The sequence below is a fragment of the Syzygium oleosum genome, unplaced genomic scaffold (genome assembly GCF_021117445.2).
Source record: "Syzygium oleosum isolate NSW1041296 unplaced genomic scaffold, Sole_v2.1 Sole_v2.10, whole genome shotgun sequence".
NCBI classification, from domain to species: Eukaryota; Viridiplantae; Streptophyta; class Magnoliopsida; order Myrtales; family Myrtaceae; genus Syzygium; species Syzygium oleosum.
The window spans coordinates 4,506,435-4,533,451 of record NW_026607494.1 but is presented as its reverse complement, the minus strand read 5'-3'; the positions used below and the strand labels follow the sequence as shown (position 1 = coordinate 4,533,451).

Genomic DNA, 27,017 nt, shown 5'->3' with positions numbered 1-27,017 from the left:
ATATAAAATGTAATCAAAATGTACATTATAATCAAATTTGGGGAAAAAAAGGGTTTGTCCATTTATTTGCATTTTTTTTGAACCGGGCCCGGCGGTTCCGGGCCGGTTCCAAAATTGTTGGAACCGGAACCGGGCCCGTAGGCCACGGGCCGGTTCCAATTCCGAACCGCGGGCCCGGTCAACGGGCCGGTCCCGGGTTTGACCCGGGCCGGTTCCGGGCCGAAACCGGCCCGTGGCCATGTCTATCCCGACCCGCACTGTACAGGGACGTGTACGCCCGTTGAACGGGCCTTTTTCCACCATCCAAACTCGATGGTTCGGCACCGTCGTCGGCGTTACCCGCTTCTCCATTCGCGTCTTGGGCTTTCCGAACTCGTCCGGATCGAGCGATTTCGATCTTGCTTCCTTCTGGGTGATTCGGCGGGAGCAGAGCGGAGCAAACCACCGTACAAGGATGGCGACCCGGCTGCAGCAGCAGCTTCCGGGGGACGAGTCCGTGCTTCTCCGCCTCTCCCACTCCAACCTCAAGACCTTCTCTTCCGATGTCCGCCTCTCGCTTCAGGTACCTGGGGCCATCGGGTTCTCGCTCTTGGTCGGTGACGGCAGGGATTTTAGCTTCTGGGTTTGATTGGCAGTCGGGTTCCGGGTCGATCTTGATGTTTGAGGGAAGCTGACGAGTGTTGAATCTGATCAAGTTGTTGTTTTTTTTTTTTTGGTCCTTAATGGGCAGACGACGGTGGAGTCTGTGAAGGAGAAGCTCTGGAGGAAATGCGGGACGTCTGTGGATTCAATGTGCCTCGAGCTCTATGATGACAGTGGGTCCAAAGTCTCCAACTTGGACGATAACAACAGGCCGCTCGGTTTCTATTCTCCACTTGATGGGTCAGTTCCCATTTCTGTGCTTTGATGTGTGTTGGTTGTGCAATTTGGGATGCTTGAGATTTTCTGGAGTCCCTGTTTGATTGTGGCATTGTGGCATGCTAAATCGGCATATTTGTTCAGTAGAAGTGTTTGCAAAAAACCAAGAAAAGATAATACTCCGCTCCTCTGTTTACATGGCTTACCGTATCATCTTTTAGGTAAGGAATAAAGCTGCGTTGGTTGTTTGTCACTTGTGATTTTGTTGTCTGTATGAAAACCGATAGTGAATGTTCTCGTTTTCTCCTGATTTATCAACAATGAACTGGTGATATTTGGCGCGAAATTCTTTTGTACTTTGGACCTCTGTCTTGGTTGTTCATTAATTAATGTATAGCTTGGCGTTCCTTTTTTTTTTTTTTAAAGGTATCGGTTGCATATTATAGACCTTGATCCATCATCGGTCACCTCTGGTGGCTGGCTAGAAGATACTTCACTGGTGGAAAAATATCAAATTTCAGAAGAAGCTTATGATAAACGCGACGGTGAGTTCGTAGCGTGAAGTTTTCCCATCCGTTTGTTGAAGTTTATCTATCATATAGCTCATCTAGTCATTTTGCATTCACCTTACTCGTAACATACTTTTTAATCATGGACACCCAACTTTTTTTTTAAGCATTTTCTTATGTACGAAAGTTATCAAGAACAAGTTGGTGCAACTGCATAACAAGAGATTTGCTTGTTTTGGAATCATCTGAGCTCTTACTACTAAATAAAAATGGATATTCTATTGGCCTATACCATCCTGCCGGGTAAAATGGATGATAAGATTAAGAGTGCATATGATGAAGAAGCTGATCATGACTGATGTTGAAGTATTAATCACCATGGTGATTGTTTGGGGGACATATGTATCCCACCGTTCATACCTTATTGTGCACATGTGTTTTCTGATTTTACTGCTTCATCTTTTCCTTGAATGGTTATGAAGATGCATTTTTTCTTTTCCAGGAACTTTCAAAAAATTTAAGGAAAAAATTGCATCCCAAAATCCATCAGCTTTTGAACCGAAGGTAACCTTTCGAGTTTGACTTAGCTGAAAGGTACTACTAGTAGAGTCATTTGGCTCCAAAGTCGTGTTTCTGAAGAACATTCATTTTTCCCCTCTTCAAATGTACCTTGTATGCCAGTCCTGGAAGGTGTTTCTTCCTGTTTCCACGTCATGCTTGTCCAATCAATGATCCCTTGTCCTTATTTAACAATATTTCTGGATCAAGCATTTGAAGATTTCTACTACCATTATCTACAGATAACAGACAACCACATGGAAGATCTCTGCACGAATGTCAAGGTCAGTTAGTTTGGTAACTTTTTCCTTTGGTGATCAACTGTTAATTATATGGTGCTATTCATAAATCTCAGAAAAATATGGCTACAAGTAGGGGAAGCTTACTTGGTAGAAAGGAGGTGTGAGAGTGAATTAATATAAAATGAAAGAGCAGTGATCACTCTGAGTGCTCTGACAGTAGTATATTAAAAAATCATCCTAGCATCTTATTTTACATTGCTGAAGAGATCAATGAATCTGGGTTCCTTTCTGAAGGATTCCTTTATCATATGAAATATTGCACGCAATAGTTATCATCTGCTTTGGTTATGGTAGTTCCATATCCAAGAGAAACTAAAAGTAGAGAATGTTTTGGCAGTCTTAACTGTTAGACAACAGTTGCTATCCGCTTTTCTTTTTGTTAGCATGGTGGATGCCAAATTACCTTGATAGAATTGATTGCTGTAGAGGTCTTTTGGAGTATAAGATCTGTATTTTGAACTGTTATTTGAAAGTGAAGTGGAACACATACATTTGCTCTGAAGATTTCTTATTTCAGGCGCAGAGTCATTTCTTGACTTGTTCTATTTCTCTTCCTTGTATTGTTTCTTGCTGTCTTTCTGTCATATTTTGTACTGTTTCTGCACCTTGCTAACAGGATGCACGTAATATGTGGTCTGTCTTCTTTGATTGTTAAGGTAGGAGATAGATGTGAAGTTGAGCCAGGGGCTAAAAGAGGAGTAGTAAAATTTGTGGGTAAAGCAAAATCTCTAGCACCTGGTTTCTGGATTGGAGTTCAATATGATGAACCATTGGGAAAGCATGATGGCACGTATGTCCTTTTTAACAAGGTTTTCTGTTGGCATTTACTTGAGTTGTTATATATATTTTGTCACCGTCAATGACACTGTCAGTGTCAGTCTGTATAGCATGACTCCGGATTAAAACTTTAACGTTCATTGGTGGAGAGAGGAGTTATTATGGTAATGACATTGCTAACAAAGATAAAACTGTGCTTGTATTGATAGATAGACGAAAGGATCAACGAACACTAGTAAACAACATATCGTATTTTGAAGCTTGTTCTATTATGCCAAAATCTTTGTCCCAAATTGGAAAACATATGATATTCTTCTTTTTTTTGCTCTCTTTTTTCAACTGAACAAAGCCTTCATAAAGAGCAAGGCCTGGCTCAATTCACAGGCTGCACCTATGCCCTGCTTGCTTTCTTCTGAAAAATGATTGAATTCCACAAAAAGCTGAAAACACATGTTAAAAACAGGAGGATAAATAAAGGCTCAAGGGTATAATTTTACCTTTGAGGTGTGCCAACTCTATTTTGTTAGATCTCTGATGCTCTGGGTTCTCAGGAGCACAATGATTGATAGGCCGAAAGGCATTTAAATACTGTTACTGCAAAGATTCTAAAAACTAACATGCTATTTTCTGCTCATTCCATGCGTGCTTGTTGCCATCTGCTTGTACTAGCATGTGTAAATTCTTTTCCTCATGTCTGTCTTTGTGCATTTACATACTTACCGGACATTTTGATGTTGCAGGGTAAAAGAGATACGCTACTTCGAGTGTCCTCCACTTCATGGTGCAATGGTCAGACCAGACAAAGTAAAGGTGAGGAGACAACTATAGTTTAATAATGTTATTTTGTCTAATACTTTAAACGTACTAGTACTGCTATTACTAGATGTGCGAATTATGAGCCGATTGTTTACCTGGAAAAATTGCTAAAAGTGACGCATCATTTACTATGGATGTGTGTGCATCTCTCTTGAAACATAATTCTTCCAAATTTATTGTTCACACTTTGAGATATGTTTTGAGAATGCGAGATGCAACAACTTTCAAGTGTTGAATTTTTTTTTGTTTAGCGATTGATAGAAATGCTTGCGAAAATTCCAAAAGGCAGTGTCCTTATTAAATAGAGTTGGGCTCTGTTGCCTTTGCATGGTGAACTGCAATTGTCCGTAACTTGAATTTTCTCATTGTTATATGTTTCCAAGGTTGGGGACTACCCTGAACGAGATATTTTTGAGGAAGATGAGATATAAGCACCCAAATTGAGTGGGTGCATCTGTTTTCACATGGTACTTTGCAGTTTGCACTATGTAAGTTTTCTTTCAGTTTTGCTGGTGCTGGTTCCCAACTTATTTTCCTTGTGGACGTGCTCTGAAGTACACAAACATTTTGTTTATGATTTACTATCTTGTATCCATTACTTAAGCAATTGTGCTCTCATTTTGCAGCGTGTGGAGCACCTGCAAACAAGGGGTGAGCAGTAGAGGTCGACCTGTGTTGTACACTGGAAAGAAGTGGGAAAGTTGTCATTTATTACTGTCTAAGGCAAAATTCGAAAATAGGAGCTATTGGGCATTTTAATTTGCTGTATGAATCACAAGCCGACTATGTAAACTGTAGTTCCTAATGTGCTGCAAAGATGCCATATTTCTTGTAGCTTGAAATAGCTTCAAGATGCTTGTGTACCTCCTCCATATGGTTGAATTCCCTTGATCTATCCTATTTGGGGGCCTTAGATCACAATAAAAGTTTTAGCTATTCTGGAATGAATTTGCCGAAACTATGATTCTCTAGGGCCAGGGCTATGTTCTGGTATCGACTAGTTAAAGAAAATAAAGGAAACAGACGGATAGACGCTTTTGGGTTTGCGTCGAACTGTTTCCTTTCCCAGGCAAAAGCCTTTGTACACTCTGAGCAGGTAGTCTTAGGGTTCTCCATTAATGGTGAAAACGACTAAGTGCAGATTCGATTTGAGTATCGTGACTTTGGAAACGTGTACTTAATATTGTAGCTTCCGGACCTAATCACGCAGGTTCCACATTATGCACGGGATATAAGCTAAAAACTTATTAAATTGAATCGAGAGAAACATTTCTTCAAGCAGAGACTTCGTTCCATCTTGCTGTGGAGTCAGCTTATGAATCGCATTGAATGTTTTTCTAAGGTATCTTGGCTGACAAACATCAGGAGCTTCAAAATTTTTGCTTTACTTTGGCAGCAGACGAGTGATGTAGTCAACGAATTAGTTTGCAGCATCCATCAAATTCATAGCTAAGTAAATGAACGGCAACCGGGAAAAATCAAATAGAGAGGGGAATATGAGTGAGACGACAATGACATTGCCAGAGAGATGCAGATTGTGAGGACCTATAAAATCGAAGTGAGACCCCTGGTGTGATCTTGATGTGTCTTAAACCAAAAGCTGGCCTTGAACCTCGATGATCTTCACCACTGCTGAGTCTCCAATTTTCTGGAAGACGACGACGCGGTCATTAGATTTGAGCAATCCAACCAATCTACCATGTTCAATAGCTAGTCTCAGTCCAGGTTCTTCGCTGGAACTGCCTGAAGTGGCCTGCATCGATGTGCAATCAAGAAAACAATTGACTGCTGCAAGTGTTACTAATTATGTGCCAATGCACTAGAACCTAGACCACGCAAACTATTCAAGTAAGAAGAAAGATGTTCTTCGCACACATTGAAACATATGAAGGAAGAAGAAAGAAAAGCTCTTACAGCATCTGGACTACCAAAAATAGGGTAAACACCTCTCACTCCAAGCAACTGCCTAGCCTGTTTCATGGAAAGCTCATCAGGTAGGAGATTTTTCGATAACCGAACACAGGATCAAACCAACTAAGGTAGAGAGAACTTATCCATTACCTGTGCAGCGCCAGAGAAGGTCCATTTCAGTGAATTCGTGCGGAGACGGGGGGTCACGATCGCGACTACAGGCACAGGTGGCCTGTATTTTGCAATTAGCCTACAAATAATACCACACCACATTTAATCGTCTGATCATTTTCTATACTGGAAGTCTTGATCCAGGCGAAATATGAAAACTAAAACATAATCATTTGTTAAAACACCTTGCCGCTCTGCCGGAAGATGTGAAAACAACAATTATTGCTGCCTTGACCTTAACAGCAGAACGTACCTTCAGAAATACCAAATAGGATAATTAGAGCAGCTTTTATGGGTCCAAGTTGACATATAAAAATTATCTTTAGGCAGCTAATACATTAAGAAGTTTAGTACCGCTGATGAGGCAACAGATTCTGCATACGACATGGGTTCTTCAACATGTCTGATGATTCTCTTGAAATTGAGGGAATGGTTGTACACATTCTCAGCCTGCAATATCAACGAAGCCCCGTCAAGTAACATTCATCAGCATGAGAAAACATATTACCTACGGTATAATACCATCCTGGGGACTGCTACTGTTTTCAGATAAATATTCTTCCTATCATTTAGTCACTTACTTCAGCACAAATCTTGCCCACAATATTTATGGACTCCACCGGATAGAGACCCCGAAGGGTCTCTGCACCTAGCATTATTCCGTCGGCACCTGTTTAATTACACAAAGAAAATTACTAAAGTTTGCAGGCGAGTCTCTACATGTGAAAAAATGTAGTATCGTCGGAGTTCATTGCAACACAAACCATCAAGAACAGCATTAGCAACATCAGTTGCTTCTGCCCGCGTTGGACGCAGGTTTCCAGTCATGCTATCAACCACTCGAGTAATTACAACAGGTTTACCCACGATGTTGCATTTATTCACAGCATATTTCTGAAACAAGAAGACCTAGAAAACGAGGAGGAAACATTGATCAGCTACTATAATCGTATTATAGAAGTGAGGAGCATGCATATATCCGATATACAGTATTGGGAAATATATCTCTTATGAAGTCATATTAATGGCTATACTTATAACTTCATCATGGATCCTTTGATATTGATTTTTGCATCATAAAGAGATTCAGTGGCTCATGTATCAATTTCTAGAAAATCACGAGAAAGAATATATTTGGTGCTGATTAGATGTATCTACAAACAACCGCGCTGACCTTTTCTGGGGGTAAGTCGATTCCTAAGTTTCCCCGACCAAAGATTATGCCATCTGCTTCTTGCAGTATCTCGTCGAAATGTTTCAAGCCCTGGCATGATTGTAGACAAGTGACAGAGGTCAGAGGAAAGGGCTGATTGAAATGAAGCCATGGTTGATATAAGCACTATTCTTCAAACCCCCCACTAAAAGGAAATGTGAATGCTACAACTGAATTATAGATACCACAAGAATCATGAGTACGGGAAAAACTGAGATTGTAATTGTTTATCCTGTCAAAATGTCGGCTCACCTCCACAGTTTCAACTTTTGCATATATTTGAGTCTCACCGAGATTCTGTTTCTTAAGGAACTCCCTAAGCTGTAGAAAAGAAATAAAAATGAAGTTTACAACGGAGGGACTCCAATATGATACCCAACGAGAAAAAGATACAGCAAAGACATGTGATCCTAACAGACCTCCTTTACATCTTCCGCATGACAGGTGTACGAAAGAGAGATAAAATCAACATTGTTGCGTGAGCCCCAGTTTGATATAATCTGTCAAGCATGGAAAATAGCAGAAGCAAGATCACTTCAAGTGATTTTGGCAGATTTGCAGTAGAAAGAAACGTTTGTATTGGTAAATACGGCGACAAACAGTGAAGTCCATAAGTGACCCTGAGGTTATCAAAGTTTCACTCATCTACTGTGATGTGTGTGTTTTATTGTATCTTAAGCCTTGAAGGAAGAGGAACTGCACAACCCACTCATAAATCCAACAAAACTGAATTGAGACAGAAAGTTCCATGGTTGATGTACTCCAACCAGAGGACATAACTAAACAATTTATGGCAAAGAAACTATGATTATGGCGGCAAAATTAGCTTCTGTTCCGGTATAAAAATATTTGCAAATGGCCTATGCAATACAGCTTCTGATAGGAGCGACTAGGCATTCTTACAAACTGCTAGTTATTTTCCATAATTGAATGAGGCAAAAATAAAGCAGCATTGATTGATTGATAGACCACCTTGTTCCCATCTATTACTGTTCCTTATGTAAAAAGTATTAATAAGCTTTCTAATTGCCGAGAAAGAAGATCTCTCAGGAGGCAATCTGTACTTCAATAATGCCTAATATTTGGCTGACTAGTACATCATCCTAAGCACAAGAGAGAACTGAAAGTCCAGATCGCAAAGTTGGAAGTTGTAAAGATGAAAGCAGTACCTCCTTGTCATGTTCAGTTAATGTGGGCAAGTTGATCGGGACATTGGATACGTAGATAGTGAACATGGAGCCTGCGAGAGTGGCGCTGTTTTTCACAAGACAAACAACATCTTGACCTTTTGTCTCCAGGACCTGCGAAATTCGTCAACAGAACTAGTAAACGAGATTAAGCTACACAATCACTCTGCAATTTGGAGGGCTGACGAAGAAAGTCACGCAGTTACTAAGCTACCTCGAGCCAGACAGATGAAGTCTCATGCCCTGTGAAGAGATGCTGTCCAAGATAAACGGTGTCACCCTTCCGAACCATCTACATTGAAGAAGTAAATAGAAGATATAGTTAGGCTAGGCATATCCAGGAGAATTATTCTAGCATTTGCAGTTCTACACAGAGTCTAATCCTGTTTAGTGTTTGTCCTTTGTCAGTCTATTTCATGCTTATAATCCGATTAGTGAAAAAATGACAATCTTCATGTCGAGCATATTAACATAGCGCAGAAGAAAAATATACCTTAGCTAACTCTGCATAGTCAACTGGTAAGACTTCAGCACATAGGTCTTTAGAAAGGTCTGAAGTTACGGTTATGTGACTATCGGCCTTAAAATCAATTGGATTCCCAGTTTTGTTGCATACTTGCAGCTCTGGACCCGTCGTGTCCAGCATAATCTGACAATAAACCAATACTTGCATCAGACGAGGTACCTTTAAACACCTAAGATGTTTAATGAAATATGAGAGCTATGCCTTTATCTTTTGAAACAGGAAAACAAACATCAGAGATAACTCATAAGCTCTAACAAGGGTTGTTGAAACTTGAAAGTGGACATGCACTTGTAGCGTCATAATGCTCGGTGTGAGAGGAAACAAGGCAGATCACAATTGCAGTGAGCACTTGTTAGTGAACACTTAGAAGGATACATAGTAAAATGACGAAGTCTCTATTCAGCAGATAACTGTCGGAGAAACACAAATGCCAGAACAGTTTACTCACTGCACAAAGCTTCTTAGTGTTTTTCATAGCCATCCTCAAATTCTCAAGAGTTTCCTGATGGTAGTCTCCATCTAGCCAAGAAAAATCGAAACGCGCGACTAACCAAACGAAAAGCCGAAATTAGTATTTGTGGACAGATCAGGGACTATCTTCAGGTAAATCAAAATGGCTGAATGAGCAGTGGTCAGAATGTACCTGACATTCCTGCCTTGAGGCATGCCTCGATAACTTCAACGGAGCGTGAATTAGGTCCGAGAGTGCCGACTATTTTGGTGAGTGATTGTATATAGCTCTGCAAGGTGAGAAACCAACAAAATGAAAATTCCCGCAAGCATATATTTGGATGAGATCAACAATAATATCGGAACTTATTATTTGCATATTATGTATGTTCATGTCCTCAACAAATCTATTTCTCAAGACACCGAAGCACGTGATTCAGGAAGAATCAACCTGACTGTAAGCACACAATTCACAGAATTAAAGTAACATAAAGCACATTCACTACGGATAGGACTTCAAAAGGAGAGAGAGAGAGAGAGAGAGAGAGAGAGAGAGAGAGAGAGAGAGAGAGAGAGAGAGAGAGAGATTAAGAAGATGTACAGGTTTAGAAGGAGTTAGAACTGATGAGAGCTTGGCATTCTCTTCAACTATCATTTGGCCTCCCTGCATTTTTTCCTGTATGGGAGACTCTCTTTGCCTGTGGAAGTCTCGAATGTCAGAGAGAGAGAGAGAGAGAGAGAGAGAGAGAGAGAGAGATGTTAATGTGTAGTGAGTTTGTGACTTCACCCAGAAAACGAAAATGTGAGTTTGTGACAGGATTTCGGCGAGAGAGAGAGAGAGAGGGAGGGTGGAAGGTAGCAACTTGGCGCCTACGGGGTAGGTGGGAATTATATATGAGTTTTACCAAATATTCAATGCTCTGCCATTCCTTTCCACAGCCACTCCGTGAAAGATTTTGTAAGTAAGTGTCCAAATTTCTTGTGTCATGCGTAGCCAATATCCTGAATACTCTCCCCAGCATACATTTCTAAATATTAATGACAAATTTCTCCGTTTTCACTAATTTTCGTGTCATGTATCTCCTTTTTTTTTCCCCTCATCAAATTCTTTGTATTCACTTTCTTTGTTTACCAAAAAGTTGGCAGATTCTTTCTGGAATTATTAAAAAAAACCTATGGTAACATCGCAAAATCTTTAAAGTCGCAAATTTTTCCTTAAAAACCCGAAATTTAGGACATATATTTAAAGCATGGAATTGTTGTTAAAAAGGAGAATTCTTGTATCGTCAAGGAAGTTGGCCCAATGGTAAACAGGTCACGTGAGGACACTTTTTCCATAGCTCAAGCCAACAACTTCCTAACACCAACCGACCCCACGAAAGTTGAAGGTTTCCTAATTGACGGGAGATGGAACCTTAGCCGATATCTCCACGTACTCAAAAAACGACATCTCTTTGCCCTGCTTGTGCCCCTACATGACCATTGATTACAATGTGACATTGCAGTTGGTGGCTTCATTTGCTCATATCACGTTGAATCCCACTAAAAGACTTTGAAAATTCGCCATTTCACAGTACCAACAAAAGGAGCTAACAGAAGCACGTGTCCAAAGCTGTAGTGAAGACCAGGTTCACTTCAACAGTTTCAAGCTATCAGTGAATGAGAGAAGCTGTGGATAGAATAGGAGAGGCTACTGAACAGGAAAAGAACTGAACAAAAGTGACAATGTGACGATTGACTTTGCGGTCACGAGATAAGCAAAAAACAGATGGTGGCCAAAGGCCACAAGGACAAAGCCATCTGCTCAAGTGAAGCCATGTCTACTGTGATTGGCAAAACGAAAGAGAGAAAACTGCAAGAAAAAACAGAGGCTTCTTGATGAAAAAGTCTATTGCTTTTGATATCTGAAGTTCTTTTTTTTTTTTTCCATTTAGTGTTATCACCCCTTGAATTTTTAGAATACACGGAAGTTTCCATGTTGAGTCATTTCACGTCTTACAAAAAAAAAAATTGAGCACGTGTATTTATGTTTAAGCTAAAGCAAAAAAGAAACTTTTTTTCCGGTCAGAATTTATAGTATCATTCGAGATTCAAGAAAATGATAAAAAATCACATATTTACGAGTCTAAATTTGTATATATTACAAAAGTTTCGGGGGTTAAAGAAAAAGTAGTAGTGCGTTTATCGTAAAATTATAACAAGTTCCGGTGGAAGTAGCAAAAAACTACTCTTAGTCTTTTGATTTATTATTAACCCGAAAACAAGCTCAACTCTTCTAACTTAGGCATGTTCACATAAATCTCTACCTTCTTGCTCTTTTACTTTTAACTTAGTTTTTAAATCTTACCACATATGCACTTTGACTCTTTTTTTTTGCCCGAAACTTTCGCAAAATACAGATGTTGATTCGTAGATTTACATATAATTTTCTTATAGTATTGTGAAATTCGAAGAGCATTGTGAATTTAGGTGGGAAAAAAAATCTTTTATCATTATTTCTTAAGTATCACCCTCCAGATGGACCGTTTGTCTCTTTTTCTTTTTCTATTTTTGGCTTCGGCAATGATTTCTTTCTTCTGGTGACTCAGCTTAGCTAATAATTAATCTAATTTTAGTGAAGTCCATTTCGGCAGAGGCCCTCATTCATTCTAGCGGATGACAGGTGATGTGCTCACTGCTCACATCCACAAGTTCTTGAGTCAGAGAACTGCTCAAAGATCCTGCGTTGCTGCTGCTACTTCTTCTTACATGTTGCGAACTTGCTAGTTGCAGACAATGTTGAACAGAGAAAAAAATGGGAGCAGTGCGTGGAAACACGAAGAAACTGCCAATGTAGAAAGCTGTCTGCCCTGTCCAATGAACGTGGTGATGGAAAAAGACAAAAAGAGAGAGCATAAAACGGCCAACATTAGAAGTGCCAGCTTGATCACCAAGTGAAGAACATACATAGTTCCTAGGAGGATACTCGAGGAAATCATGACCCAGGGTCGCATTCGAAGCGAAATTCGATGGCCAATCAGAGAATATGTTACCTTCTCTGTAGACAAGAATGAAGCATACGTCGGTAAAAGTCCTTCAATAATAGGGGCCGTCGACAGTCCGGGAATGGCGGAACTGAACATAAAGAAAGCATTTTTATTATGACCTGCCCTGAGTAGAACCTTAATCGAAAATATGATTCGGATCAGTTATTTGATGTGTGAGCAGTTCTTTGGTAGTACAGAAGTGCCGGATTTGATCACCAAGTGAAGAACACACATAGTTCCTAGGAGGATACTTGAGGTTATCACGATCCAAAGTCACATTTGAAGCGAAATTCGATGGCCAATCATCGCACATGTTGCCTTCTCTGTAGACAAGGATGAAGCATACTTCGGTAAAAGTCCTCAATAGTAGGGTGCCATCGACGATCCGGGTTGATTCAGGTTCTCGCTAATGCCCGACCCAAACATAAAGGAAGCATCTTTATTATGACCCTGCCCGCACAGAAACCTTAACCGAAAACGGTTCGGGTCGGGTCACGCGACGTGCGAGCAGTTCTGATATTGGATGAAACGAAAACACGGTCGGGTCGGGTCGGGTCTTGTCTGTCCAGATTCTCCGGAAACCCAATCGGGGCCTGATTCTTCCGGCCCGGTCGATGTCCGGGCCCGGCCTGGTTAATAATGTGAACCGGCCCATTTCAGTCCGGTTCGGTCCGGTTCGGCCCTGCCTGAGCATCGTCACTCTTCTCCAAGTCACTCTCTTACGCTAGCTTCCCCAATCTGCTTAGGAGGAGGAGAGCATGGCCGCAAGCGCGATGGAGGGGGTCGACGGCGGCCCGGGAATGGCGGCGGCGAACGGGCAGACGAGGCCGCGGTGCATGAGCAGCTACGTGGACGAGGGCAGCACCGAGAGCCACCGCTACTACCTGGCCCGGCGGACCCTCCTGGAGATGCTCCGGGACAGGGGCTACGCCATCGCCTCCTCCGAGATCGACCTCTCCCTCGCCGAGTTCCGGGCCGCCCACGGCCAGAGCCCCGACATCGACCGCCTCCGCATCTCCAACTCCCTCCGCTCCGACCCTTCCAAGCGAGTAAGCCCTTCCATCACCCCCTTCTTCTTGATACGTTCTCGCTGATGTAGAGCCGTTCGATCGTCTCCGATATGGTTGTATGCTCTGAGGTGTAGGGGTGCTTCTTAATGGAGTGAGGTGAAATGCTACTTGCTCGAGGGTCAAGTAAGCGAGATAATTTGACAGTTGAGTCTGAGATAGGTAGGGTTCGACAGTGCGTCTTGATTGTCAAATTTGAAATTTTTTTAGTGTAGTGATGAAATTCTTTGCTTGCATGTCTTCTCAAGTTAGCAGAAAATCGGGACGCTGGTTTTTTTGGTTTTGAGCCCATTTCGCGTGTTGTGTGATCAACTACTTTCCACTAAGAGGTGCCTTTTGCTTATATAGGCTCCTTGTCTTTGGTGCTGTTCACATTTACCACCATCTCTCTTGTTACTTTACGCTGTGTTATACCCTTTTCTCATACTGTTTTGGGGAGGGTTCATCTTGTAGTTTTTGTGGAGTCACTTTGCTGTTCAACAACTTCAAGTCGATCTGCATTGTGCTTTAAGTATTTCAAGTTGTGTCGAAAGCGTTGTCTCTTGAGCATTTGTGCTTCAGTCTTGGGAAACCATCAGAAATTGACAGCTCTCTTTGGAAGTAGAAATGCTTCCTTGGTTAATTTTTTTCTTTAATATGAAACTAAATCATATCTTGTGAATTTTTTTCAGCTGGCATTTTCGATTACTTATAATTTTCATATACTTAGTTATTAGCAAATTTTTGTTTACCTGAATTGAAAAGTGCTCTGACTGCAGGTGTTGGCGTACTTTTGCAATCCTGGTCCTGTAAAAGTCAATAGTATCCGTTATATTAGTGGGCAAATTGCTAATAAAGATGGTTTGAGTGGGTTGATATTGGTCTTGCAAGGTGATATGACCAATCAAGCTCTTAAAGCACTGGATCTTTTCTCGTTTAAAGTTGAAGTATTCCAGGTATCACGATGTTCTATTCACTTCTTTTGCCCCCTCATTACTGTGCGTTAGACTGTAGATCATATGTTGGCTACAGCTAGTAGTTTCAGTTGATTGGAACCAAGATTTTTTGTTCTTTTTCCGAAGTTGATTAAATGTGAGCATCAATTCTTTTTAGAGGGAAAGGTGCTATACAAGTCACTAAATCTTGTCAGTGCTTGAGGTGGTTGTTGCGAAAAGAAGGCTCATTTTAGGTTGAAGTAAATTTGCGAGATCCAAATTTAGCCCTAATGTACCTGAAGCCTCGTTATGTTACTTGTTGGAGTAAGATGTGAGGGCTTTGAGTAAATAAAAAATAAAATGTGGCAAGACTCCTTATCAGAACTTCTTCCCTCTGATAATGTATGCAGTTGTGTTTTCTAATGAGTAAGTCAAGATTTTTATTAATCATGATATTTAGGGACATTCATATTGAAAGGGGAGGAATATGATTTTTAAAAGGAGAAAGATGGAGGGACGAAGAAATGCAGCAGCCTATTGGAATGGTGCAGGAAATGTAATATTTGATTATAAGATATAAGAAGCAATGTGATTTTTCCTCGCCTTGTACCTGAAGCTTTGGTGCCTCGCCTTGTCTTAGGCAAGGTGACTTCACCTAGCCGTCACTCAGGCAAGCAGCTCACGGCGCCTGGCAGCACTTTAGCAAAGATTTAGCTATGTCTTAGTCTATTACTTGCCTATCTATATCTAAATAAAGGTAAGTATTAGTATGGGAAGATAATTTGGAAAAAGGAGAAATTTCTTAATAAAATGCAATAAAAAGTGACAAACAATGGCTTGTGCTGTCAGAATTAGATTTAACTATTTTGGTCTCTTTAACATTTGCACCTCCCTTTGCTCATGAACTTTTAGATTATCGTTTCCCATCGCTCGTGCGAGTGCCTAGCGCCTTAGGCATTAGGGGAGTGTCTGCATCTGAAGGGCTCTTGATAAAATTAAAAATACTGATTGAGATGGCTCATATTGAGAGGGGATGGGAAGGCCGAGAAGACATGGATGAGAATAGTTACCAGAAATTTGGTGAATGAGAACCGATGTGGCCGACTTATGATGGGAAGAGAAAATTATTTTTGCTTTTGCAGCTGGTCGAGTTTGATAAAAAGAAGTAATATAGTATTCCGGTATCTAAGTGAAGGTATTGAAAGGTTAAATTGGTATGCGAAGCGAAGTTGTAAAGAGGGGGAGAGTAGAAGACTCTACAGAATAGACATGAGAGTAATAGACTCTACAGAATAGACATACTCTTCTTCTTTTCTACTCAAATAACTTGGCTGCTTATGCTTGCATGCTTTTAGAACCTGGCTTCCCTCCCCTTTCTATGGAGTCACTTGTGTTGCCTGTGTTTGCTTGCTCTCAGGCTCACTTGGAGCATTTTCCTATCAATTCCTGATGTTGGCATGACTTCGAGATTTATTTCACGAACCTATTCTCCTTTCGATCCATTATTCTGTGGATTTATGCAGTCCATTATGAATTCATGCTTTTTGGGGACATTAGTATCTAATCTCAAACTTATAAAAAATTCTTTACAATCAACGGTACTGTCATCTGGTGCTGTCTGTTATTTTCTAATGCAGAGACTCATGTTTCATCTTTATCTGTATTTTAACTAGTTTGTCAGCTGATGCTCCTATCATTCATTATTTCCTGGTACCTTGTCAGATAACCGATTTGCTTGTCAATATAACTAAGCATGTCCTCAAGCCTAAACATCGTGTTCTGACTGACCAAGAAAAGCAAAGGCTTCTAAAGAAGTACAGTATACAGGAGAAGCAGGTTAGCGGACTATTATCTCTACCAATTTAGCATATTAGAAATCTTGTTTCATACCAACTTTTTAGCAGTAATATTCGGTCCTATTGCATAAAGTTTCTTTCTTGAAAGCAATACTCTTATGGTAATCCTTCACAATCCAAATGATCATAGTTTAAAACATTAAGGTACTCCAGATAACTAAATATATACATGTGAATGTGGTGATGTGCGAATTTAGGTAAGTTCGTCAAGTTGTACAGGGAAGAAACTATCTGTTATTAACTCTATTTTAATGGTGGTTTTCTTGCTGCTTCCATTTTCATAAATTGGAGACTGGGAAAGAGAGAAAGGCATTGATATGTCAGTTTGGATAGAATTTGGTGGATTTTTTTTTTTTTTTTGTTTAAGCTGTTAGAGTTTGAAATTTCGATAGCTGCAAAGCATTAGAGTAGCCCCTAGTTGGTGAATAATATTCAATCAAGTTAATGCATGAAAGTTGATATAACCGATGCATAATTTGATTAACTTTATGTTACAGCCTTATAGTTTATTTTGCTGTGCTCCATAGATCTAGATCATCAAGATATCTGTCTCATTGATAAAATTTCATTTTTATTTATGTACCTGTCATTTTGAGTAAACTAAGTACCCTAATGAGTTTCCATTTGAGGTCATGAATTTGCTGGTCATTGGTCACCCATCACATATCTACTAATGGGAACTGACATGATCCAAGTAGATGTCTTTCGACTTGCTAGAAGTTTGCCAGTACACAGTATTGTCCTATGAATTGTGTGCTTTATTTAGATTACATAGTTTGTGCATTCTCAGTTACATGATCCAAGCTTGTCCGGATGGAGTTACAAGCTTGGACTGTGGCACGGAGCACCGATTGTAGAATGAATTATCTTATTTGGAATCAGCAGCATGTGCCTTTTAAATTCGTGTGGTGATATAGGAAAGATCGTGTACTCTCTTCAGTTTTGTGATTGGAGATCATGCTGATAGTGTGTGGTTATTTTGTTTCTCACCAGCTTCCGAGGATGCTGAAGAATGATGCAATCGCAAGATATTATGGACTCGAGAAGGGTCAGGTAGTAAAAGTTACGTACAGTGGTGACATAACTGGCACGCATGTTACGTACCGCTGTGTCTGGTGATTCTATGTTCTCCTGAGATTGGGTTTTTTTGGTATCAATATGTAATAGGAGTTTCCTAGCATAATTACTGGTGGGCAGAACGAGTCACCTTGTTGACTGTTCCGTAATCATGGTCCCGTCCAGTTTTGAACGGTGGTTCGCTCATGGTACCATCCAGTTGTTGATAGTTTTGGATGGTCAAGCTGGTTCACTCGGTCTCTGGCTAGGAGTTGAATTTCATTTTTATGTAGTAGGTTTCACTATAAGTAGTGGCAGCAATTTAAGAATCGCCGATTTGATCCTGTTTTATTGTTCTGTAGTTTTGTCGCGAATTGATGGAAAGCATGTCCAAGGAAGTTTTACCGATTGTTCTGTAGTGATCTTATATCTCGTCACATTGCTGGCTTACGCAGGTGTCACTAATGGGCAAATGCTCCATAGCATTCTTCTTCTCTGGATAGACATTATCTATTGCCAATCAAGTCGAATTTGAAAACGTTCGAAATATACTATAGCGCGATGTCGATATTAATGGCAACTTCTGTGGAATTTCGGGTCAAGATGTTTCGTGTATTGTAATCTATCATCCTCCTTCCAAGGTAGTTGAGTTCTTATGCTAGACGAAGAAAACGAGGTTGATAAGGGCTTTCCCAAAGTACGAGGTTTATTTAGATAAAAAAAAAAAGCACGAGGTTTATGCTTTTGAAAATTATTAGGTATTATTGACTCTTGTTACCTCACTTCACCTGAGCGGTGAGGTCATGGGAGTCGCTCATGTGGATTGGACTAATGTAGGTTGGGAGTAACCAATAGAAGCTCCTCTGTTACCCTCTTCAATAAGTCATAAACCATTTAGGGTTCTTTTATTAAGTCTTGAATCACTAGACTGTCATGCAATGAACGATTATAGGGATCATTCACCCTTGTTCATGGCTTCCAAAAATTTATCGAATAATCCGTGCAAAGCACGAGTTAAATTCAAATATCTAATGATAATACTATGAAGATTGATGATATAGGGCCATGAGATTTGACTTAGTGGTTTAGGAGGGGCTTGTGGGCAGGGTTAGACAAACATATTGGGGGGCCAAAAATGCATAAAGGAAAAGTCATATGATGGGAGTTTCTTTAGGTTATTTCAATATTAATTATATTAAAATGAATGACTAGGAAATATTTAGGACCGAACGAAGTATATCATGAGATAGCCCTTTCGTTTTTTGCTAATCAAGTTAAAAAGCCCTATTGATAAGGTTCAATTTCAATATAAATTGGTTGTACTTAATCTCTTTGAGAGAGAATCTGTAAGTCACCAATAACTTAAAATTAAAAAATATTGACATCTTTTTAATTTGAGGAATGCAAAAGTCATAGAATATTTAAAATTTGATTTGTCATGTATGCTTCACACAATGTGATATAATGAATGGAGAATTATGACTATTAAGACTGCATTACAATAGGATATTAAATTGTTGTTATCTCTACTGATATTATCTCGTCGTTTATCTCTCTCTCTCATTTATCTTTTTTTCTATTTCGGAGAGCTACTCTATTAAGTAAATAAAGAAAGGTGAAAATTTAGTCATAATTTCAAACGAAGGCAAGAAAAACAACCTTGTAATTTTCCCTCTCAAACAAACGTTCGTATCGCATGCAAACCTCAGACAGAGACGAGCCCAGTGACACCGAGACAACTCTGTTTCTTCCATCGCTGAAGTGAGGATTTCTCAGGTTAGTCTCAGTTTTCTCATCGACTCCTCAGTTGTTCTGCTCAAACGGGTTGGTCTAGTCGCATGATACAATCTGTTCCGAAAACCATAAAGATCGTTGCAGTTTCTTGATAGTTTCTTGCGCGCCAAGCACTCTGTTCCTAGTCGTGGCCACAATGGGGGAAACGCTGGATGATTGGAGAGAATTCTTTAGAACGACTGACACGGACATTTTCGAATTCATTGACACCGCAATCACATTAGCTGCGTTGGATCGCCCGAGAGATTTTCGGCTGCAAAGAGACCGCATCGCGGAGTGGCTGTTCTCCACCACGACGACTCAGAGTCGGTGCCCAGGGTGCGATGATTTGCCTGTGTCGCGTGATCGTGGAGATGATTGCGTACGCACGGGTAAAGAAAGCAAAAGGATCAGAGACAATGGTAGGGTTGTCGTCGAGTACAATGGGGTCGACATGAACCGGGAAAGCTATCACGATTGTGGAGGAGCCGAGGCAATTAGTGATGAGATTGATGAACAGTTTCAAGTTATTGGTGAAGTTCTAAGGATCAAGCGGGTTTTGGACAACAGTCAACACGAGGTGAATATCTTAACTGTGAATTCAGTACATCGATTCCAATTTCCTGCTTCTTGAACGTTCTTTGCCTGTTTGATTTCAGATTTATGTAGTTTTGGAGATAAATGCGTTGAAAAGTCGCTTTTTGTTCTGTTCTCTGTCCAAATATAACTTGGTTCTCTTTTTTGGTATGGCAGTCTGATTCCGCGCTGTATGAATCACTGAGAAAACTCCAGTTGATGACCATCTCTATGGATTTATTGGAGGTTTGATTAAATTGCATATCTTTCATTCAAGTTCTTGAAAGACAATCTTTAATTTATCTAATTTTGCCGACTTCTTGCAGAAAACTAAGATTGGGATAACTGTCAACAGCCTCCGGAGGAAAGGTGGATCGACGCAGATTACTCAGCTTGCACACAATATCACCATGTATGAAGGGATATATTTCAGTTCTATCAATTCTCATTCATTCCGTGGCTTCTTGAAAAACAGGACACTTGGGCTAAGTGTCTGTATGCTGCAACATGAAGCAATCATAACAAGTTTTTTCTAGTAACGACTTATGACAACTTTCCATGGACTTCAAACTTGATTAGATGTAACTTTATAGAAAAACTGGATCTTCAGATAAAAGTAGAAACACTTCAACCTGCGATGCCTGCTTCTTGCATAATAAAAGCAATGACACTCTTTTTGCGTATCTCTTGTTTGTAGCATAGGTTCTGGTGACTTAGCTACTTCACTTAATTGGAAGCGCAAGAGCATGGTCATTTCATCAGAATTTCCAGTCCAATTACTCACAAATCAATTCTTTTTCTTATTGCAGGGGATGGAAGGACATGGTTGAAGAGATATGCCGCAGCACAAAGAATGTTGCTGGTATTAGCATTGCTATGCAAATGTTCTTGTAGGTTGCTTGTTTTTTTATGGGGGTCCCAATTCTCATTTGTTTAAACTTGTCAGGTTCTTATGTAGATCTTCGCAAAGTCGGAAAAATAGATTGTGCTAGTGGACCAACATCGTCAGTGAAGAACCAGAACATCCCAATATGGCAACAAGAGAAACACACCAAGAAGTCCGGTTCAATTGCTAAGAGGAACCAGAGGCCAAATGTGAACCAGCACCTGGCCACTGTGAAGCCCAATACATCTCCAAGTATTGACTCAAAGACAATCCCACCAAGCAAGATTGTGACACGGAAGTTTGAGAAGGAAAGAATGCTTCGAAACTCGAACGGCATCATGGGCCACAAAAGACTCTTCACCAGTCAACGGGATGTAAGTGCGAAAGCTATTTTATTTCAGATTATAATTCCAACCAAAAGCTGACCTGGTCATTTGTTTCAATCAGAAGATCAACGGCTCGGATGAAGATGCAGTGGAAAAGAAATTGGGTGCCTCCAAGAGGATCTCACAAGAGCATTATCAGCAAGCAGAATCAGGTTAGTTGCTTTTTGCAGGAAGCTCGGCTGTTTCTTAGACCTTCTACATAGCAAGCAATCACTCCGTTCATTCTTTTTTACAGCCAAGAGGCAGCGGACAGTGCTGGCTTTACCTGTTCTCCCAAAGCAACCCGCAAGTCATAAGGGTCCGGGTCCACGCGCTAGAATCGAAAAAACTCTTAGCCAGATGGCAAAGTCACGGAGACGGATCTCATTGTTTTGAAGACCAAACTTCCAAAGCCGAATGCAGCTGTTGCTTGATTCTTCATTTGTGAAAATCTGTGTTTATTACCTCTGGACACGTTGCATATATTAGCTATGACTGATAGGAGTTTTTGTTCAGGAAGCTTGTGCTTAGCTCGTATAGCTATGACTTGTTGCTTATATAGCTCATGATGGATATAATACAAAAGGGCTTGTAGGGGGGATTAGTCCTCCCACATTCAAAGTTTTTTTTTCCGTGAATAACACGTGAATTTACTCATCAAAAGTTGCTTCTCAAAGCAGTCTAAATGTGCAGTTGGATGCTCGGAATTGCTTTTGCTCTGTTTTATGCCATCCTTGAGAGCATTGTCCGAGATATCTCCGCCTGATATATACTTTAGACTCCGTTTTGCTCTTCTTTAAGCTCCTTGAACTCAAGTTTCACGTCTCTGCAATTCATCAAACGCAAGAGCAGAGGATTTATTTGTAGGTATTAACTGTAACTAGGATTAAAATGCAACAATTGGACGTGGGAATTTATTTGTGGGCCGAAGATTGGAGGACCAAACTACAAAAGAGCAGAGGAGGAACAATTCTCCTTATAATTCTGGAAAGATATAGAAAGAGAAGGAAAACATTAACGCCTTTTATAGCCCGGAAATACAAAAATAGAAAATATAAGAATACGGGGGCATCTGACATGTCAGTTATGACAAAAATAGCCTGGCTTTTCCTGTCAATCCCAGATGTTGGCATGTCTTAAAGATATATTTCATGAACCTATTCTCCTTTTAATCCAGTATTCTGTGGATTTGTGCTGTCCTTTATGGATTCAAGCTTTTTGGGGACATTAGTATCTAATCTCAATCTTATAAATCTGCTTTACAATCACGAGTTCTGTCATCTTGTGCTGTATTATTTTCTGATGTGAAACTCATGTTTCATCTATATGTGTATTTTAACTAGTTTGCCATTTGATGCTGCTATCGTTCATTATTTTCTGACAATGTGTTAGATAACCGACTTGCTTGTCAACATAACTAAGCATGTCCTCAAGCCTAAACATCGTGTTCTGACTGATCAATAATAGCAAAGGCTTTTAGAGAAGTACAGTATACAGGAGCAGGAGGTTAGTGGACTATTATACTCTACCAATTTAGCATACTCAAAATCTTGCTTCATACAGACTTTTAAGCAGTAATATTCGGTTCAATTGCGAAAAGTTTCTTCCGTGAAAAGAATATTCTTATAGTATTTCTTCACACTCCAAATTATCGTAGTATAGTCTTTAAGGTACTTCAGAAAACTAAATAAATGCATGCGGATGTGGTGATAAGCGAATTTACGTAAATTCATCAAGCTGTACAGGGAAGAAACTCTGTTATTAACTCTACATTAGTGGTGTTTTTCTTGCTGTTTTGGTTTTCATAAATAGGAGACTGGGAAAGAGAGAAATTAAGGATATATATTCATGTGCACATAGATGCTGAGGAGATGCATTGATACGTCAGTTTGGATGGGATTTGGTCGATTTTTTGATTTCGTTTAAGCTCTTTATGGTTTGAAATTTTGATAGCTGCAAAGCATTAGAGTAGCCGCTTGTTGGCGAATGATGTTCCATCAAGTTAATGCATGAAAGTGCATTATTATAACCGATGCATAATTTGATAACTCTGTTATATGGACTTGTAGGTTATTTTGCTGTGCTCCAAAGATCTAGATCATGAAGATGTCAGTGTCATTGATGAAACAATTTCGGATATTTTTTTTTGTACCTTTCATTTTAAACATACTAAGGGTCTGTTTAGTGACCAGTCAAACTATGCATGATTCTATTCTTTTGTTCTCAAGAAAAAAAAAGAATAGAAATCTGTTTGGTAAATTTTTTGTTCCCAAAAACAAATTTGTTCTAAGAAATAGTTTTGGAACAGAATCAAGAATAAAAATAAAAAGTTGATTCTTGATTCTGGGAACAAGAATCAGAAATGGAAAAGAAAATTTTTTTTTCTTCTTCTTTCTTGGCTAGTGGTTGACTACCGGCCACATGCCAGGGCCGGCGAGGGCGAGGGCTAGACCCTCATGGCCTAGGCAAGGGCTGGACCCTCACAGCCTAGGTAAGGGCTGCGTAAGATTAGGCGAGGGCTGGACCCTCGTGGCCTATTCCAGGGCAGCGACAAGGGTGGCCCTCGCCCAAGTCGTGAGGGTCCAGCCCTCGCCCTCGCCGGCGAGGGTGGCCCTTGCTCGCGGCCCTCGCTGGCCCTGGCCGATAGCCGGTCGCCGGCCACAGGCCAAGGAAGGAGAAGAAGAAAAAAGAAAAGAAAAAAGAAAGAAAGAAATATTAAAAAATTCAAAATATTATTAATAAAAAAAAATTTTGTACAATTACCAAACGCATTTCTATTCTTTTTCTATTCCAAGAATAGAAATTTTGGACAGTTACCAAACGCCTTCAAATGCTTAGAAATTATTTCCGGGAATGGAATAAAAAAAAATTATTTCTGAGCAGAAATTATTTTCATGAACAAAATGGTTAAGAAACGCATCCTAAGTTCCCTAACGAGCTTCCATTTGAGGTCATGAATTTGCTGGTCATTGGTCACATGCCACATAACTAATAACGGGAAATGACATTATCCAAGTTAGGGCACGAATGACAGCCATTATGTTTCAGAAATCAATTTCTGGCTAGAAATAGAAAATCTATTTCTGTTTCCTCGATGAATTTATGAGCAAAAATACACGTTTGATAACGACACAAAATTTCTATTTTCGAAACAAAATTTTGTTTGATAACGGCACAAAATTTCTCCCTCTCGGGTGGCCGTCGAGTGGACTGCGGGCAGATGGCGGTGGTGGACGGCGATTCGGCCAGTGCGGAAGACAACGGTTGGAGGCGGTCGGCATCGGGCGACGGGAGGGGGGCAGTGGCGGAAGGAGGGCGGCGGCAATGGGAGGAGGGCGGACGGTGGCAGCGAACGGCGGGCGGCGGACGGTGGAGGGCGGCGGCAATGGGAGGAGGGCGGACGGTGGCAGCGAACAGCGGGCGGCGGACGATGGAGGGCGGTGGCAGACATTGATGCGGCCAGTGCGAAGGACGGTGGCTAGAAGCTGCCGGCGTCGGGCAATGGCGGGAGGCGAGCGACGGCCGACGATGGGAGGGGGGAGGCGGAGGGAGGAGGGTGGTGGCGAGCAGCCGGCGGTAGGAGATAGTGGCCAGCGGACGGCGAGCGACGGCCAACAATGGGCAACGGCGGGAGGAGGGCGGCCGGCGGTGGGAGACGGTGAATGGCGAGAGGCGGCGGTCGGCAAGTGGGCGGCGATGAGCGGTGGGTGGGCGGCTGGCTAGTAGTGAGAGTGAGCGATGAAAAGAATTTTTATTTCTCATTTTTGTTCCAGAAATAGAAAAGTAGAAAATTTTACTTCTTATTTTTGTTTCAAACCTATTTCTGAAATCAAAATTTATTTCAGAAATTGAAAAATGAAATTGCGTTACCGAACGGATTTCTATTCCAAACTTGTTTCTGGAACAGAAAAATCGAAATAGAATAGTTATCATTCGCAGCCTTACCGTCGGTCGACTTTCTAACAGTTGGCCAGTACACAGTATTGCCCAATGAATTGTGTGCTTTATTTAGATTGCATAGTTTCTGCATCCATTAAGTGCATTCAGAATTACATGATCCAAGCTTGTCCGGATGGAGTTACATGCTTGGACTGTAGCATGTAGCACCGATGGTAAAATGAATTTTCTTATATGGAATCAGCAGCATGTGTGCTTTTAAATTCGTGTGGTGATATAGAAAAGCGTGTGTACTCTCTTTAGTTTGGTGATTGGAGATCATGCCGATGGAGTGTGGTTATTTTGTTTCTCACCAGCTTCCGAGGATGCTGAAGAACGATGCAATCGCAAGATATTATGGACGTGAGAAAGGTCAGCTAGTAAAAGTTACCTACAGTGGTGACTTAACTGGCATGCATGTAATGTGCCGCTGTATCTGGTGATTCTATGTTCTCCGGAGAGTGGTGTTTTTGGTATCAATTTATGATACGAGTTTCCTAGCATAATCAATGGTGGGCAGAATCAGTCAGCTTGTTGACTGTTCCGTAATCATGGTCCCATCCTGTTTTGAGCGATGGTTCGCTCATGGTACCATCCAGTTGTTAATAGTTTTGGATGGTCGAGCTTGTTCATGTTGTCTCTGGCTAGGAGTTGAATTTCTGTTTTATGCGGTAGGTTTCGCTATTAGATATGGCAGCGATTGAAGAATGGCTTGCTGATCCCGTTTTGCTGTTCAGTAGTTATGTGGCGAATTGATGGAAAGCATGCCCAAGGAAGTTTTACCGATTGTTCTGTAGTGATCTTGTATCTCGTCACATTGCTGGCTGACAAAGGTGTCACTAATGGGCAAATGCACCGTAACATTCTTCTTTCTTTCAATAGACATTATCTATTGCCAATCAAGTCAAATTTGATAATGTTCCGAAAGATACTATAGGGCAACGTCAATGTTAATGGCAGCTTTCGGATCAAGATGTTATGTGTATTGTAATATATTATCCTCCTTCCAAAGTAATTGAGTTCTTATATCCAAAGCATGAGGATTATGCTTTTCAAAATTATTATGTACTATTGAGTTTTGTTACCTCACTTCACATGAGCTATTATATTATATGAGACTACGTGATCTAATTACTCATGTGGAGTGGACTAACGTTGGTCGGGAGTAGTCAAATAAAAGCTCCTCTTTTTGCCCTCTTGAATGACATAAATCAGCTGGGGATCTTTTATTAAACCTTGAATCACTAGAATGTCATGCAATAAAACGATTGTAGGTATCATTCAACGTTGTTCATGGCTTCCGAAAATTTCTCAAATAATCCGCGCAAAGCGTGAGTTAAATTCAAATATATAATGATTATACTAAGAATATTGATGAAATAGTCCTATGAGATTTGACTTAGTGGTTTAGGAGGGGCTTGTGGGCAGGGATAGAAAAACATATTGGGAGGGCCGAAAATGCATTAAGGAAAAGTCATATGAAGAGAGTTTCTTTAGGTAATATCGATATTAATTAGATTAAAATGAATGACTAGGAAATATTCAGGACCGAACGAAGTATATCATGAAATAGCCCGTTCTTTTTTGGCCGATTAAGTTAGAAAGCCCTATTGATCAGGTTCAATTTCAATATAAATTGGTTGTACTTAATCTCTTTGAGAGATAATTTATAAGTCACCAATAACTTAAATTCAAAAATATTGACATCTTTTCTAATTTGAGGAATGCAAAAGTAAAAGAATATCTAAATCTGATTTGTCATGTGTATCCTTCACACATTTAGTTTGGTTCAGTCAAATTAATTGATGTTTTCTTTGTAAAACAAACGAAGCCAAATCAATAGATAAATCAATCAAAAAGTTCTCATTTATCTAAAAATATCTTGATTTAGTCCAATCTATCGATTTTGATATCTCTCCGAACACCTATGTGCTACAATTCTTTCTACATTGGTAGAAATTATTAGTTAGGCCAAACCACAAAGATGTTTGTAATCAATAAAATTTATTTCTTTTCACCTAATATGTATTCTTCTCTTCACACCGTACATGAGGGTGTGTCTAGAACAACTTTTTTTTTTTAACTCGAACCATCCGAAACTTTTACAAGATACAAATATTTGCAATAAATTGACAACAAAACCATGTGATATCCAAAGATATTTGGATATCATTTCAAATTTGGAGCGAGAAAATAAAAGAAGAGAGGAATATTTGCTTACGTAAGAGCAAAAGATATAAAATAAAGAAAATTGCTCTAAGCTGGTATCCAAAAAACTCCCTCG

At 40.2% G+C, this 27,017-nt stretch overlaps 4 protein-coding genes across 5 annotated transcripts; 3 read left to right on the top strand and 1 right to left on the bottom strand.

Moving 5' to 3' along the window:
* The first annotated feature begins 266 nt into the window (after positions 1-266).
* On the top strand, positions 267-4,764 carry LOC115683356 (tubulin-folding cofactor B-like). 2 transcript variants are annotated; one of them, XR_004005999.2, is made up of 9 exons: positions 267-562; positions 731-882; positions 1,285-1,403; positions 1,870-1,931; positions 2,168-2,209; positions 2,884-3,017; positions 3,745-3,814; positions 4,204-4,308; positions 4,447-4,764. XR_004005999.2 is itself a non-coding variant. In XM_030607861.2 (9 exons), the coding sequence occupies exons 1-8, from the start codon at positions 455-457 to the stop codon at positions 4,249-4,251; spliced, it is 735 nt and encodes a 244-aa protein (XP_030463721.1). In that variant the 5' UTR covers positions 271-454; the 3' UTR covers positions 4,252-4,268; positions 4,447-4,764. The 2 variants fall into 2 exon arrangements, 1 of the variants encoding a protein (XP_030463721.1); XM_030607861.2 differs by having other exon boundaries at positions 271-562; positions 4,204-4,268.
* Positions 4,765-5,186: 422 nt separating this feature from the next.
* On the bottom strand, positions 5,187-10,097 carry LOC115683355 (pyruvate kinase 1, cytosolic-like). The gene is made up of 16 exons (XM_030607860.2): positions 9,880-10,097; positions 9,472-9,568; positions 9,277-9,374; positions 8,796-8,951; positions 8,517-8,594; positions 8,285-8,416; positions 7,535-7,615; positions 7,368-7,436; positions 7,077-7,166; positions 6,667-6,811; positions 6,484-6,572; positions 6,257-6,352; positions 6,088-6,155; positions 5,882-5,981; positions 5,735-5,791; positions 5,187-5,573 (listed from the first exon to the last, which is right to left on the bottom strand). The coding sequence occupies exons 1-16, from the start codon at positions 9,946-9,948 to the stop codon at positions 5,409-5,411; spliced, it is 1,590 nt and encodes a 529-aa protein (XP_030463720.1). The 5' UTR covers positions 9,949-10,097; the 3' UTR covers positions 5,187-5,408.
* Positions 10,098-13,024: 2,927 nt separating this feature from the next.
* Positions 13,025-17,605, top strand: LOC115683391 (DNA-directed RNA polymerase V subunit 5A). The gene is made up of 4 exons (XM_030607930.2): positions 13,025-13,353; positions 14,130-14,306; positions 16,008-16,121; positions 17,135-17,605. The coding sequence occupies exons 1-4, from the start codon at positions 13,063-13,065 to the stop codon at positions 17,258-17,260; spliced, it is 708 nt and encodes a 235-aa protein (XP_030463790.1). The 5' UTR covers positions 13,025-13,062; the 3' UTR covers positions 17,261-17,605.
* Positions 17,606-17,750: 145 nt separating this feature from the next.
* Positions 17,751-21,367, top strand: LOC115683313 (probable mediator of RNA polymerase II transcription subunit 26b). The gene is made up of 8 exons (XM_056315629.1): positions 17,751-18,973; positions 19,076-19,550; positions 19,724-19,792; positions 19,873-19,958; positions 20,356-20,408; positions 20,529-20,806; positions 20,883-20,970; positions 21,054-21,367. The coding sequence occupies exons 2-8, from the start codon at positions 19,128-19,130 to the stop codon at positions 21,191-21,193; spliced, it is 1,137 nt and encodes a 378-aa protein (XP_056171604.1). The 5' UTR covers positions 17,751-18,973; positions 19,076-19,127; the 3' UTR covers positions 21,194-21,367.
* The last annotated feature ends 5,650 nt before the right edge of the window (positions 21,368-27,017 follow it).

What these genes read in the sequence shown, in the direction of transcription:
- LOC115683356 (XM_030607861.2), top strand. Translation starts at nt 455, where the DNA reads ATGGCGACCCGGCTGCAGCAGCAGCTTCCGGGGGACGAGTCCGTGCTT. An exon ending in ATGTCCGCCTCTCGCTTCAG is followed by an intron (nt 563 to 730) that starts GTACCTGGGGCC and finishes CTTAATGGGCAG; the next exon opens with ACGACGGTGGAGTCTGTGAA. An exon ending in ATCTCTGCACGAATGTCAAG is followed by an intron (nt 2,210 to 2,883) that starts GTCAGTTAGTTT and finishes TTGATTGTTAAG; the next exon opens with GTAGGAGATAGATGTGAAGT.
- LOC115683355 (XM_030607860.2), bottom strand. Translation starts at nt 9,948, where the DNA reads ATGCAGGGAGGCCAAATGATAGTTGAAGAGAATGCCAAGCTCTCATCA. An exon ending in TGCTAATGCTGTTCTTGATG is followed by an intron (nt 6,573 to 6,666) that starts GTTTGTGTTGCA and finishes GTAATTAAACAG; the next exon opens with GTGCCGACGGAATAATGCTA. An exon ending in TGGGCAAGATTTGTGCTGAA is followed by an intron (nt 6,353 to 6,483) that starts GTAAGTGACTAA and finishes TTGATATTGCAG; the next exon opens with GCTGAGAATGTGTACAACCA.
- LOC115683391 (XM_030607930.2), top strand. Translation starts at nt 13,063, where the DNA reads ATGGCCGCAAGCGCGATGGAGGGGGTCGACGGCGGCCCGGGAATGGCG. An exon ending in GCTCCGACCCTTCCAAGCGA is followed by an intron (nt 13,354 to 14,129) that starts GTAAGCCCTTCC and finishes CTCTGACTGCAG; the next exon opens with GTGTTGGCGTACTTTTGCAA. An exon ending in ACAGTATACAGGAGAAGCAG is followed by an intron (nt 16,122 to 17,134) that starts GTTAGCGGACTA and finishes GTTTCTCACCAG; the next exon opens with CTTCCGAGGATGCTGAAGAA.
- LOC115683313 (XM_056315629.1), top strand. Translation starts at nt 19,128, where the DNA reads ATGGGGGAAACGCTGGATGATTGGAGAGAATTCTTTAGAACGACTGAC. An exon ending in TGGACAACAGTCAACACGAG is followed by an intron (nt 19,551 to 19,723) that starts GTGAATATCTTA and finishes TTGGTATGGCAG; the next exon opens with TCTGATTCCGCGCTGTATGA. An exon ending in TCTCTATGGATTTATTGGAG is followed by an intron (nt 19,793 to 19,872) that starts GTTTGATTAAAT and finishes GACTTCTTGCAG; the next exon opens with AAAACTAAGATTGGGATAAC.